The following is a 15,572-nucleotide window of genomic DNA, read 5'->3' on the forward strand; positions in this document are numbered from 1 at the left end:
TATTCAAACTCAAAGAAAACCTGCTTTGTTGCATTTATAAATTGTGGCCAAAAGATGATATTTACTTCTTGGACAATCATTCTAATAAAATTTGTTATGCACTCATTTCTTTCTCTCTACTGCATTAAAGATGTATCTCATTGTGAAAGTTCAAAGGAAATCTATTTTGTTAGGTTTGCAAACTGTGGCCAGAAGATTATATTGCCTTCTCTCATGATCATTCCCCAACATTAAAGACGATCTCACTATGAAAGTTTGCTTTGTTGGATTCACAGACTATGACAAGAAGATGACTTTGCCTTCTTGCATGATGATTCTAATCAGGAATTGTTGAGATTTTTATCTTTTTGCTGCATCAAATATTAGTTTATAATTATCCATGAACTTTCAAGTGCAAATGAAGATTTGGTGGCCACCCGCACATTTCTACCGTTCATCAGCATATCAAAAAAGTCTTTATGAAGAATGCCACTGTATCAACCAAGACTTGCAAGCATATGTCAGATTTCCAAATCCCTGTAATAGTTCCAAAATTTACAAATTTCCTTGGATAAAATAAAAAAACAGTTTTTATGAACTTCAGCAAACACATGACAATTTTGAATGAGTAGAGATTCTTTTTTAATCAAGCAAGAATGGCATCTTACACAAGTTACTAGAAATCATGCACTGGTTTCAGTATAACCTGATAATTTAGAGCATATGTTACCACATCACAGAAAGCAATGCAAAAGGCTGATTGCCAATGTAGATAGTTTGTATTGATCCATATTACTCATTTTTACCTTCTCATTGCCTCTGAAAGCCATGCTCTCAGAGTTCTCTTGACTTCTTCAGGATGATTTCCATCTGAAATAAACAAACATTGTATAATTACGGACCTTGTTGTGTTAGAGCTCTAATGGAACTTGTAATTTCTCTGATCATAAAGAGACAGCTGAAAAAAATGATGTTTGGTCACTGACAATAATGATGAGAAACATTCAATACGAATTGAATTGTTATGTGAGCGGGCATAACTTTCATTACAAGTCACTATTGTGGTTATAAACTCATTTCCACGTGGATAACTTTGTTTATAGCATATACAGTCTAGTAGTGATGGAGGGAAGCTTAGGCTATTATAGTTCAACTCCAAGGCTTGTATCTATCGTTAATCAAAATCAATAATTACTTTGACTTTATTACTTCTATTTGCATTCGATTCTAACACAAATTGATGAATGAATGAATGATTGCTTACTTTAACAAATTGTTAAAGTAAGCTTTGGTCATGGTGAAGAATGACCATGACCAAAGCTTACTTTAACAGTGATAATGGCCATAAAATTTTCATTGCTCATTATGGAACTCTTCTAAAGATTCACATAATTATATATCTGGTAACGTTAACCAGTGAACATATATATCCAAACCCTATATATATCCAAATGGATTGAAGAGTAAAGGGCAAAGGAAAACTAATACTGCTAATGAAAGTACTTAAAGTCTCTATCATAACAAAACCCTTATATTTGAGCTAAAATATACTAAGAACTGTATGATTGTTTACTTCCTCCTGGATCAGTAAGATACCAAATACTCAAGAAAGGTCTTTACTATCACCATCACAATCATTATGCGATATAATTTACCTTTGCTTTTTTCTCTGGTTGAGGCCGTATGCCATCCTCAATGCTGAGTGTGGAATTGTAAATTTCTGCACAATAAACAATCATCAGACTGTACATGCATTCAGTAAAAAATTAAAAACAGTTCGTATAATCAAAGATGTCATGGATGTCCTTAACCTTTAAACTCTTTTGCTGGTTGAGACAATTTTCACCATGACGTCAAAAGCATATAACAGACATTCCTATAAAGAGTTCATACACCTTTGTTAGAACAAACCACACACGGGTTTGACTGTTCAACTCAAAAACATGAAGATTAAAATGAAACAGGAAATCCCTAAAAGAAGTTCAACAAACAAGACAGTAATATGCAAGATAATACAAAAGCTATAAGTGCATTGTTCACCTCACCCATGCTCATCTCAAGAAGTGCAAGATCATAAACTTAATTATGCCATTTAAAAAAATTGCATCCTTAGTAATGGAAAATATTAGATTAGATTTTTTTAATGTGAAAAGATTAAATTAGATTTTTTTAATGTCCACAAGGAAACCAAATTTGACACATGGGACTGAATAAACATAGCATTTTGTATGAGACTCCTTCCTATGAAAGGGGTTTACTACTCTGTAGTAAAAACTTTATGTGAAAATAATGCACACACATATGTGCTCACCCTTCTTGGTAGACATTTGCGTATGACACATTATCATACATGCCTAACAAGTCATCATATTTCTTGCAAATTACCTTATGTCTTATTCATCCTCCACTAGGTTTTCATTGCACACCTTGCATATCTTCATATTGGGTGATGATGCCACGATGCCACGATGCTACCTCAACACCTGACTTGTGTGAGTGAGTTCGAAGAATTGTTAAGGCTCTTTGAGAACCAAGACTCACGGGGGCAGTGAGATGCGATTGGATACGTTTTGGCATTTTAACTTGTATTGGGGCCAACATTGGGTGTTAATATTTGCAATGTAGTATTCCAATTTTGACATTTTAGCATTTTACCACTTCATCATTCGTGCCTCTAGAAATCTATCCTCAATGATCATATACTTCATAGCATCACTTCGGAGCTCCAATAGATCTTTTACTCCCATGTCTTACTTAAACCATTTCATAATGTCAAGAACCCAGCCAGATATTAGGTTTTTGTACCTTGCATGCAACGTTCGAAGCTTGTTTTGGCAATCTATGATCAGCATATTCCTAATTTTTTTGAAATATTGTACACTATGCTTTGCTAGTACCTCAATGGGGCAAACACCTGTTTCTAATAACATGACAGGATAGGTCGTTGAGGATTTCAACCCCAATTGTCTATGTAAGAACAATTCTTGGATTTTCTCTATTTCATTCAATGCATAAGTGATATAGTGCCATCCCACATTTCCACTCCATAAAGCAACACTTGGATCACCATAACATTGAATAACATCAATCTCACATCCCAATCCTCGAATATCACTTTGGATGCATTGATTCTCAAACATGTATAAACTATTCCAACCCACTGAAAGTCCAGACTTATAGAATACATTCCACCTATTCGTTGATAGGACATTAATACCAAGATATTTGAAGCTTTGCGCCATTTATATTGGTTCTCTCTTGTATGTAAAAGTGAGGTAGTGTCTTGGTTGAATTGTCTTTATTGTCATCATTTTTGTTTTGACCACATTGATACTTAGCCCACTGATTGACAGAACGTGTCCAATACATCAAGTAAGTGTTGCATATATTCCAAAGTATATGAGAATAAAACAACATCATCAGAATATAGTAATATAAAAATAAGCTCATGCATGAGTTTTGGGCCATCAAATCCTTCTTCTTTTGCAGCAATGTTTGCTATTTCTTCAAGTTTATCAATGCATAAACCAGAGACTGTGGGAGAGAGCGGACACCCTTGCCATGTTGCTCAAAAAGTACTTCAAGAAACCACTATCCATTTTCAATTGACACCTAACTTGCTCATACAATCATGCTACAGCTACTCTATACTCTAATGTCATTCTTTTCCATAAGCACACTTCTTGATATAGTGGGCGTTCTTTAAGTTCACAAACAACACAATTGGCACCCAACTTGCTCATACAATCGTTCTACAGCTACTCTATACTCTAATGGCATTTCAACCTCTATCATTCTTTTCAAAAGCTCACTCCTTCATACAGTGGGTGTTCTTTAAGTTCACAAAACAACATTATAGTTTTTATCCTCAAAGTCGACTTTCTTCCATAAAAACTCTTTGTGGAACCAAATGATATATAGTTGATTGTTTTTGGTTTGAAAGCTTGTTTGATCAAGTGCTCGTTCATGATGATGTTCAGCCCATAAGTGGTCATATTAGCCCTTATAAAGGGTTCATGTCCAAAAAACCCAAATATCCGATTACAAAGTTAACACACTCACAACCAAAAACACATATATTCTATTTTTCCTGAAGTAGGTGATTGAAAAGAAAAAACGTAAGGACACCAGAATATATCATTTTTGCCAAATACACCCTTTTAAAAAATAAGCATGGTAAAAATTACAACGTTATATTTTATGCTTACTTTTCACAACAGCAAGTTCGTTACTCTTCAACATTTCTACCACTGTCACAAGAGTCAATATTTCTGTACAAAGAAGAAAACTAATCAATATCAAATGCATTGAGGCGTACAAACCTAATAGATTATTCAATATTTGATGCAAAATACTCCTAATGGTGGTTGAAATCAACAAACATGGGTATTTACTAGAATGCCCTTAACTTTTGTACTACATAGGAGCATTTTTATAGTCTATTCAAAGCTTAGGGGTATCTTAGTAAATACAAAGCAAGTTAAGCATATGTTTTGTTTGTTTTCCCGTTCTCAATTCGAAAAGCTTTTCTAAGGACCCTGGCATAGATACCATATGACAAACATGCTTTAACAGTACAAATTTGAGCTCATAAACCAAACATGATGCTTGTGAATCAGTCATCAAATGATAGGACCATCAATAGGTGAATCCATTGTCTTTCAAGCCATGGGGAGAAAGAGATAGTACACTTACAAGACTTTACATATCCTCCTCTTCAATACATAATTCTAAGTTTTTAATTCTTTAATAGACTAGAAATGTAATGTTTCAAGTTAAACAATCTCTCAAAATATAGTACTCAGTAGACATCTAAGTCTAAGTTTTGATAAGATTAGAAAGATTGAATATCAATCCGCAAAATTTGTTAAAACCTTGATGTTCAGGAAAAATATTAGAGCTTAACAAGCTAGGACGTTAAGGTGTCAAGCCAAAAGGGTTCGCGGAAACTGAAGTCTAGTCACAAGGTTACGTCCTAACACTCTGGAAACAAGTGTTCCAAGTCAAACCATCTTCCTGGACCTAAGTTCTCAGCACAGGATTAAAGTGCCAAAATTTCTGACAAAACCTCAAGTAACTAGGTCTTAAAGGGCTGAACAGCAGATATTCCGACTGTGACCATCTGTAACGTTTCAGATCGAATTTCAAAAGAGTTTGGTTCTCAGCACTCTATAACATCACCCAATCTTTCTTTCTGCATCAAAGGATCATAATCCATGCATGCTACAATCATATGTACAGTTATTATCTTCACTCTTGAATATTACATGATATCAATCAAGGGAGTATTACTAAGGGAGTTGAAAGTTTCTAGTTTCAATCTTGGCTAAGTGGCCAGGAAATAGAAAAAGTCAATGTTTCAAGCCAAAATCATCTCTCGGGAACGAACCTGAAACGTTTCTTTGCTCCCTGAGTTTCTGTCATTTCCTCAAACAGGATGGAAAAATGGGATGAATTGATGATGCAGATACTGAATTAGCACATATAATTGAGAGAAAGGGGGCGAATTCCAACATGAATTGACTATACATATGCTCAACTAGCACATATAACTGTTCTTTCAGAGGTTAACAAAAACTCACAGGCACATATAACTCGGAGTCTTTTCCTAAAATGAAAATTTAATGACAAGGATGTTTAATGTTTCATGCGGAAATAACTCTGAAAAACCTCAGTTTCCCAGGATATAAAAAGTTAATTGTTAAAGGCAAATCATCTCTAAGAACATTTCGTTCTCAGAATAAAATCACGTGTGGGGAGTTTCATATGGAAGATTTAAAGCTAGTGTTTTATGTCTAGATCATTTGAAAGATCGACACAATTTGGTTAAGTATTGAAGCAGTTGAAATTCATAACTCTGATGTACAATGAAGACATAACGTTATTTTCTTAAGAACTACTATGTAGCAGACAGTTGATTCTGATCAACGGCTTTATCATCACTTCTGGAGGGCATAAAATTGTAGGAAAAATATGTCTATTTACATAAACCGATTACTCATGAAGACATAAATTTGGGTTTTGAGAATAAGTCTGTAGGAAATGATTGATTTTAATAAAAGGATTTACCTTTGATGTAGAAAACGATCGAGAGAAATTATGAAGTAAACAGCTGATTTTTCTTAAACAGATTAACTATAAAGAAAGACACAGAGAGACGGAGAGAGATTATGTGGTGTAAGAGAATGAATGAATGAAAGAAGTGCAAAGAAAGCACACCTTGGCAAGATCATCACGAATGAAGAAAGGAAAGGAAGGAATGGGTGACAGAAATGAATGGATGGAATGAAAGTGAAGGTGAAAGAAGAGAAAAGAAAGCATAATAGCATACCTGGGCGAGATTAACGCAGAAAGGGAAGGGGCGATTTGGTGGTAAAGGCTTGAAGATGTCTGTTCTTCCTGATTTGGCCATCGCCTTTCACTCTGAGCCCTTCTCTTTCTGCCATGACGAGATATGCAGAACACCACCCATCTTTCGAGAGACCAAAACGCAGAATGAAGATCGATGAGGCGAGACCGGAGAAGGAGGAGGAGAGAGGAGAGAGGGGTATTTCTGTAAATTTCCCAAAACGCAGGAGTTTGAAAGGAGGTTTGGAGGAGGAAGGGGGGGGCAGAGGGGTATTTCCTGTAGATTTCCAAAACCCAGGATTTGAAGGGGAAGCTTTTCTGCTTTTTACCTATAGATGGATGAAGATGGATGTGTATAATATTATGAAGATTTCCATGTGTCTGTGCTCCTCTTAGATATGTGGCTGTGTGTAATTTTCTGTTCTTTCTGTGTGCGTTAAAGAAGAGAAGATTGGAAGAGAGGAGGCTTTTTTCCCATCAATTCTTTCTGTTCTTTTCTCGTGTTTATAGCTTTTTTTTTGCCTTTCTGAGAGGTTTCAGAATTGCCCATCTTTTCTTGTATTCCCAGCTCTTTTGCCTTTCTTCTCAATAAGATGGTCATCTAACTCTTTAGTGCTTTAATCTGCAACCCTCCTCCTTGCTTGCTTTAATCCGCAAGAGAAAATAAGTCCAAATGGACAACACTGCTTTCGTGGCCTTGTGTCAGAAATGCATATGATCGATTGCTATATATGCTGAATGTGGCTTGCTCGATGACACTAAGCAAGTTTTCCATGACGATCTCATGATTCAAGATGTAATCTCTTGAACTTCACCATTGATTTCTCAACATTGATAGATGGAATGGCTGATCAGTGAGCCACATGCATGCCAAATGTGGTTCAATAAGCCCAATATGACTGTCCCATGGTGGCTCGAAATGTCACCTCATAGACTTGTTTTGTTGATTTTGTTATTGATTTCTTAGCATCAATGGAATGGTCTACTCAGATTTACCGTCGTTTAACTCACTCATCAATGGCTATATAAAGCATGGGAAGCTGCGTGATGCCCTCTACCTGTTCGCCGAATTGCAAAGGGATAAGCATAACACTGTAAAACCAAATGGCTGCACTTTTGTGGCCTTGCTCAGAGCATGTGCGAAGCTCCACGATCTTCGATCGGGGATGCAAATCCATGAGGTAATCTTGGAAAAGGCGGAGATCACATCGGATGGCTTCATCGGGAATGCATTGCTTGATATGTATGCCAAATGTGGGTCAGTCGATAAGGCCAAACAAGTCTTTGATAACCTTTCGGTTCGAGATGTGGTCTCTTGGACTTCATTAATTTCAGGCTATTCTCAACATGGGCATGCTGAGGAGGCTCTCCAATGCTTCAATCAGATGCAATCGGAGGGTGTTGAACCAAATAGCATTACATTTGTTGCTATCTTGAAAGCTTATGCAAATGTAAGGTTCATAGGAAAAGTTGAAGAAATACATTATCTAGCTGAAAGAAAAGGTGTCTTAGCAAAGAGTGTGATGGTGGGTAATACCTTGATAGATATATATGCCAAATTTGGCTGGCTAACTAAAGCACAAGAGGTTTTTGACAAGCTTTCATTCCGAAATGTGGTCTCGTGGACAGTCCTAATTGCTGGTTTTGCTGAGCATGGGTATGGCAAGGAGGCTTTGAAGTATTTGGATGAGATGTATTTGGAGGGCACGTTGCCAGATTCCTACACGTTTGTGAGTAGTTTGAAAGCTTCTGGAAGCCTCAGAGTAATAGAGAAAGGGCAGGAAATACATGCTGAAGTAGAAAGGAGAGGACTATCGGAGAAGGACCCTTTTATTGGGAATGCCCTGGTTGATATGTATGCAAAGTGTGGCTTTCTTGCTAAAGCACAAGAAGTGTTCGACAAAATCCCGACCCCAGCTGTAGTCTCATGGACAACGTTGATATGTGGATATGCTGAATATGGCCATAATGAGGAAGCTCTTATATGTTTTTATAAGATGCAATGCAGGGGTATCTCTCCAAATGTTGTCACATATGTTTTTGCCTTGAAAGCTTGTTCCAATATAAGAGACATGCTTAAGGGCCAAGAAATACACACAGCGATTACAAAAAGGATGGTATTTTGCCAGCAAGATGATCTTGCACTTGGAAATAGCTTGGTTGATATGTATGCCAAATGTGGCTACCTTGCAGAAGCTGAAGAAGTATTTGATGGGCTTCCCTTTCAGGATTCAATTTTATTTACTACACTAATAGCAGGATACACTGAACATGGGCGAGCTGAAGAAGCTCTCGGAATCCTTGAAACAATGAAAAATTGTGGCATTTTACCCGATTCAGTAACACTTATTTGTAGTTTAAGATCTTGTGCCAGCATAGGAGCTATAGAGAAAGCCAGAGAGTTACACTCGTATATCAAGAGGCATGGATTCATGGAAGTAGACCTGACTATCGGCGATGCATTGATTGATATGTATGCAAAATGTGGTTTACTTGTGGACGCACAAAAGGTATTTGATGACATTAGATCGGGAAGCTGTGTGGCATGGAATGTATTGATTGCTGGATATGCTGAGCATGGTCTTGGTGAAGTTGCTCTAAAATGGTTTGATCGGATGCAATTAGAGGGTATGCTTATGGATTATGGCACGTATATTCCAGCCCTGAAATCTTGTGCATCTTTAGGACTCACTAAGAAGGGCAGAGAAATCCATGCTAAGATTCAAGCAATACGGTTGCTCGAAATAGACTTCATAGTTGGGAATCTTTTGGTAGATATGTATGCTAAATCTGGTTTTCTGGTAGAAGCAAAGAATGTTTTTGATCAATTGCCCTCCCAAGATGTGGTCTCTTGGTCGGCATTGATCGCTGGCTATGCCGAGCATGGGCATAGTGAAGAGGCCTTGAATTGCTTTGAATCCATGCAAATGGACGATGATGTCTTCCCAAATGCTATTACGCTGGTTTTTAGTTTAAAAGCTTGCAGCACCTTAGGGGCCATTGTTAAAGGCCAAGAAATTCACGCTCATATTGAAAAGAGAGGTTTCATAGGAGGCGATCTCATTGTTGGCAACACAATAGTGGACATGTATGCTACATGTGGTTGGCTTGAAGAGGCACAAGAAGTGTTCGACATGCTTCCATCTCGGGATGTTGTCTCATGGACTGCATTGATCGCTGGGTATACGGACCACGGACATAGTGTGAAAGCATTCGAATGTGTAAATAAGATGAAAAGCGAGGGCATTCCGTCGAATTCTGTAACAATGGTTTGCATCTTGAAAACTTGTGGTAACATCAGAGCAATAGAAAAGGGGCAAGAGATACATACTGAAATTGAAAGAAAGGGGTTGTTCGATGTGAGGGGTACTCTTATTGAGATATATGCAAAGTGTGGGCTACTTATTGATGCGCGAGATGTTTTGGAAAAGCTCTCTAACCGATCCACTTATGCATGGAATTTATTACTTGTTGGATACACCGAATGGGAAAATGATTGGGAAGCATTAAAATGCTTTGAACAAATGAAACAAGAGGGTGTTCCACCAGATACTCTCTCATTCATTTGCATCCTAAAATCATCAGGCCGGATCACAGCTATGGACATTGGTCATCAGGTACATTGTGAGATTGAGAGAAAGGGTATATTACTCGAAAGTAACCTTGTCCTTGGAAATGCTTTGATTGGTTTCTATATGAAATGTGGTTTACTTGTCACTGCACAGAAGGTGTTTGAGATGTTACCTATGCGAGATATAGTGTCGTGGAATGTATTAATAGCTGGATATGCTGAACATGGGCATGGTCAGGAATCTTTAAACCTTTCAAAACAAATGGAGCTTCTTGATGGCCTTTCGCCCGATCCTATTACTCTCGTCTTGGCTTCGAAAGCTTGCAGTAGTATAAGATCCATGGAAATGAGCCATGAAATGCACGCCGGCATCGAACGGAATGGATTTTCGCAAAGAAATGAGTTCTGCCAAATGCATTCTGATGTACCGAGCAATAGCTTGATTCATATGTATGCGAAATGTGGCTTGCTTATGAATGCCCGCGAAGTGTTCGATAAAACCCCCTTACAAGACGTCGTCTCTTGGACATCTCTCCTTGAAGGGTATGTGGAACAAGACCGTAGTGAAGAGGCAATTAGGTGTCTTGAGAAAATGCAACTAGAGGGAATCCGACCTGACTCTGTCACATATATATGTATGTTAAAAGCTTGTGGCCGCATTGGAGCCATTGGGAAGGGTAGAGAAATACATGTGGAGATTATAAGGAAAGGGTTCCTGGATGAAAATGTAGCGCTTGGCAACTCCTTGGTCGATATGTATGCGAAATGCGGCTTACTAATAGAGGCTCATCGTGCCTTAGAGAAACTCTTGGTCAAAAACGTCATCTCATGGAATTCAGTTCTTTCGGGGCATGCTCAATTTGGAGAGAGCGAAAATGTGTTTTATAATTTTGATCGAATGGTAAGGGAAGGTGTGAAACCGGACTGCGTCACTTATATTATTCTTCTTAATACATGCAGTCGGACAGGTTTGTTCGATAGGAGCCAAACATATTATGATGCAATGAGCAAAGAACATGGCCTAAGTCCGACTCTCGAACACCTCACTGGCATGGTAGGTTCACTCTGTCGAATGGGGCAATTAGACAATGCAATAGCCATGATGCACAAGACTCAATTCTATCCGACTCCTGAAATGTGGCGTATCGTTTTATGTGCTTGTAAAAATTGGGGAAATGTAGAGCTTGGGAAACAAGCTTTTGAGCACACGAAACATGTTTAGGTGAGAAAGATGTTAGACCTAACCATACATCTCATAAGCCGAGGCCCATCGATTAACGAGAGGGTATAGGCCTTGATACTCATACGAAGGAAGAAAGATATATTAACCTTTACTAGAAGCCAAAATCAGTGTATGAGACGAATCATGATTATGAATATGGATCCAATTATCCATGTTGAAACAAACTGAAGGAATGAAAAGAAATGATGTATATTTCGACAACATTGTAATCATCTCATCAAGTAGAATCATTCAGATATAATAATTATAATAAAGTAGAATCATATATAAGGTATTGTAGGGAGGGAGATCATTTCATTCTCTCCTAAATTTTTTTTTGACTCCTACACTTTTTTCACATTTTAGGAAATTCATGGAATCCACTAAAATTGAATGAGAGGAGCGGATCGGTCAGAGTGTTCAAGATCCAACCGAGGATTCGATGGAACACTCAGGAGAAGATAATGATAATGCCCCATAGGATAGCGCTGCTGACGAATTATCACATTAATGGAGATAATCTCCATTGATGTTTGTAATTAGACTATTGTAAATATATGGGGGGCATATCATATGTATTTGTAATTCATGATACTTATTAATGAAATTTGTATTTGACCAAATTTAGTTGTTTGTGTCATTACATTGGCTCACCCACCATGATCAACAACCCACTATTCATCCTAGATGACATGAACCAACCTAATCCCCCCCCCCCCCCCCCCCCCATCCCCACCCCAAAACCAACATTCAAATTTGACCCCCTATCCTCATTGTCATGACATTATTGCTGAGTGGAGGACTACATCAATAATTTCTTTTTGGTAAAGACCTCCAAGTTACAAATGAAATGGATTACAAAAGTACAACATATGTCATGAATGTCCTTTAGACCATCAGCTAGAATGTAGCATAACCAATAAGACTTTCTAGCACAACCAAGAAGACTTGATGAATCCAAACCATGTCTATCAAACAAGCTTAGGAATGGGTTTGAAAATCCAACATCAAACACATGACCTTGGACAATATAGAGCAGAGATGTTTATGATGGGTGAATGCCACCCGACACCTCAATGATTGGCCACCACGATTGCTAGCTTAGAGGATGCTACAATGGTCATTCACACCAAGTCTCTCTAGCCTTAGATGCCATTTAGATAGCCTTTGGCCAATTGTTGGGTCTCCCTACCACCACACCCACTCTTTGTTGGTCCCACACTTCAATGACATGCCCTAGCCACTTCAATAAAACTAAAACTTGGCACACAACCCACATTTGGCAATGGTAGCAAACCGGGCAAGAGTGGTTGTCGATCGCTCTTGAGACTCTAATTTCCCAAACCAAACCTCACAAACTCTCACTCACACTCCTTCATATTAACTCTTAATCATGAAACTAATTAAACCTTAAAAAGAGCTTCAAAGTTAAGTATACATGCGAAGACAACGACATACATATTAATGTAAAAGCCTTCTTTATTGATGTAAGATTTTGCCACAAACATCCAAAAGGAATGATTACGATATCGACAATTAACACTTAACCTTAATCACTCTACTCACTTAAGTGGAAGATTAAAGAAATGGGAGGAGAAAGCTCTGATACCATGTTCATAATTAGGTAATTAACTAGGGTTAATTAGCGACTAATTATGTGAGTAGTTAAGCAGTGGAAGGTTGTGTGATATGTGTGTGAGAGGGAGAGAGAGAGGAAGATACACTTATGAACAATGATGTAAATGGGGGATGATTAATGAGACTATATTAAAAAGCATCATCAAATACAAAAATACCCACAATGAGGTATATATACATCTCATGTGCAAAGGTGCACTTGTGAGTAGAATATAGGTACAAAGGTGTAAGTCCTATATTAAATGAACATGAGGATAGAGGATCTACAATGTATCCCACTCACGTACAAAATCCTAATTAAGGCTTTAAGGTGAACACACTAACTAGATTCTATCTAGCCAACTACTAAGTTACGTGTGTTGAATAACTAACTAAATCTAGTTGAGCTTGATATCTCGACACACCCCCTCAAGCTCAAGCGTGAGGCGTCCGACATCCGGTTCTACTTTCGGTGTTGATCGGCTTTCGATGTCGGCTTTTGTTCGGCTTTTGGTGTCGGCATTTTCATAGCATTTTCGGTTCCTCCCCCTCAAGCCTGTGACTAGGGCTTGGGTCGACTGCTTCTACCCATCGTGGGTCACGAGCCACTTCTGTAGAGTTCTCGGGCTCTTGTTCGACTGCTACCTTCATTGTGAAGGCATAATGATGGGCCATATACTCGTTGTAGTCGAGCTGAGTGACGTGGTTCTTCTCTCTAGATGAGCGTCGAAGTTTTTTGCTTGTCGATGTGAGCACCTTCTTTACTCCGGGTGTCTGCATGATGGGTACACCAAACTCAGTGTCTAGTGAGGGAGCTGACACATCCGAATCATTGTAGTCAGGGTGGTCGACTTCATATTCGGGCATCTTACCTTTGCCTTTGTCCGATTTCGGACTTGGCCGCGACGTTCTTTGGTCGTGTGAAGGCTCATGTGGTGCACTAAGCTCGGTAGAGCTTGGATTGTCCTTTGGTAAAGGACTTGGACGAATATTGTCATTGGAGTTGACGTGCAACTCTTCCTTGGTCGGGTCGGATGGAGCCAAATCAGGCTCATACCATGATGTCGATTCATCGAAAACTACATTTAGACTCACCCGAACTACTAAGGTCGAAGGGTTATAGCACTTGTATGCCATTCTCTTGGACGAGTATCCTACGACGTCGGGCTTCTATTGTTGTTCATTTGGGATGCGTACATTCACAATGCTTTCGAACACTTTGAGATGTGACAGGATTGACTTCCTTTTGACAAGGAGCTCGTATGGAGTAAGCTCATGCATTTCATTAGTGGTGCATCGGTTCATGAGATAGATGGCTGTGGATGCCGCATCGACCAAATAGAAGTTCGGCATGTGCTTCTCATGCATCATGGCCCGTGCTACCTCGAGTATGTGCCGATTCTTTCTTTCGGCTACTCCATTTTGTTGGGGGGTGTGTATCGACATCAGAAATCTCTGTGAATGCCTTCACCTTGGAGGTAGGAGATGAATTCATCGAAGAAGTACTCCTTTCCTCCATCCGATCGTAGGCATCAAATGTGCCGACTGGTTTCTTTTTTGACTTGGCACTTGAGCTTTTGGAAGTGGGAGAGCACTAGGTGGGATGACCCGGTCAAAGAGAAGATTGGCTTTGTCAAGGCCTCGTGCCAGAATTACGAAGTCTTAGTAGAAGACAAATGATCCGGGAAGGGCGGAGGAGCCAGACCTACAAACCGGTATGAGACCCGGAGTACGCCAAAGAAAAGTGATGCAATCTTGCCCGACCCGCAGGAAAGGTCGAAGCCGACAAGCTTCCGGTTGAGTTCGGAAATAGAGACGACGGACTTGAGAAAGGTCCTGGAGGAACGAATCCTCGACAACAGGGTGGAGCTGTCATTGAGAGAGGTGTTGGGAATCGCCAAGAAGGAGTTCCATGACTCCATCGTGGACCTAATTAAAAGGAAGCGGCTCTCGACGGAGCCCGAGCCGGAAAGACCCGTAGAAGTAAGTGGTAGATGCGTGTTCGGACAGCCACTACATAAAATCACATTGGGCCAGAGCAACGACAAAGACCCCAGTTCGGATCGGGGATGCTGAGGAGCCGGTTGTGGCGTTGTTCGATCATGGGCCGGAGATAAACCTGATTTCGTTGGACTTCTACAAAAAGGGAAAGTGGCTGGTTAACACCAAGCATGGGTGGAAGATACGCGTGGCAACCCGTGCCACGGAGGAACTACGCGGGGTGTGCTTGAATGTCAAGGTGAAGGTCGGGGATGTCGAGATCGACCAACACTTCTTCGTACAAAGACATCCTCTCACTTGGTGATTCTCGGTGAACCTTACATCATGACGGCTCGTATAGAGACCAAAGTGCTGGACAACGGTTCGACTTACCTACGGGTAAAGAGCTAGGACCGTAAACACTCCGTCCAATTTATGACGGTTTGGCTGAACCACAAGAGGAATCGTGAGACTCTAGGCAACGACAACCAAGAGGATTTTTAGAGAGGGCGATCAAGGCGTGGGGCCATGATAGTCCGGACACTTCGGAGGAACCCCACATCTGTACAATAGGTAGGAAGTTTTGGCCCTCCGCTAACAGAGGTTGTACCATAACCGGCCATTGCATATGGTGCCCCAAGCCCCGATGACGAGATTAGTGGCAGCGTGGAGGCAGTCTCATTCGACGACACCCTCAGAGAAATCGGGAGAGTGGTCAAAGATGATCTAAGGGAAGACCGAGTGATTCCGGTAAATTCTGTTGAGATGTACAAAGTCATTGTGGACTTCGGGAGGGAGGTCGGGTCGAATCAAACGGCCCGGGTGGATACGAGGTACAAGACTGTGGACCGGAAG

At 39.7% G+C, this 15,572-nt stretch overlaps 1 protein-coding gene and 1 long non-coding RNA gene across 2 annotated transcripts; one reads left to right on the forward strand and one right to left on the reverse strand.

Annotated features, from left to right (window-relative positions):
* Positions 1–1,536: 1,536 nt before the first annotated feature.
* Positions 1,537–6,326, reverse strand: LOC147864355 (uncharacterized). The gene is made up of 3 exons (XR_015529749.1): positions 6,311–6,326; positions 4,188–4,250; positions 1,537–1,699 (listed from the first exon to the last, which is right to left on the reverse strand). It is a non-coding gene; the product is annotated as an uncharacterized LOC147864355 (long non-coding RNA).
* Positions 6,327–7,012: 686 nt separating this feature from the next.
* Positions 7,013–11,342, forward strand: LOC147864356 (pentatricopeptide repeat-containing protein At2g39620-like). The gene has a single exon (XM_087320116.1). The coding sequence runs from the start codon at positions 7,305–7,307 to the stop codon at positions 11,118–11,120; it is 3,816 nt and encodes a 1,271-aa protein (XP_087176242.1). The 5' UTR covers positions 7,013–7,304; the 3' UTR covers positions 11,121–11,342.
* The last annotated feature ends 4,230 nt before the right edge of the window (positions 11,343–15,572 follow it).

This window comes from Azolla caroliniana, unplaced genomic scaffold (assembly GCF_043228905.1).
Source record: "Azolla caroliniana isolate FFs.n. ecotype wild unplaced genomic scaffold, voAzoCaro1.0.p SCAF_5, whole genome shotgun sequence".
Lineage (NCBI taxonomy): Eukaryota > Viridiplantae > Streptophyta > Polypodiopsida > Salviniales > Salviniaceae > Azolla > Azolla caroliniana.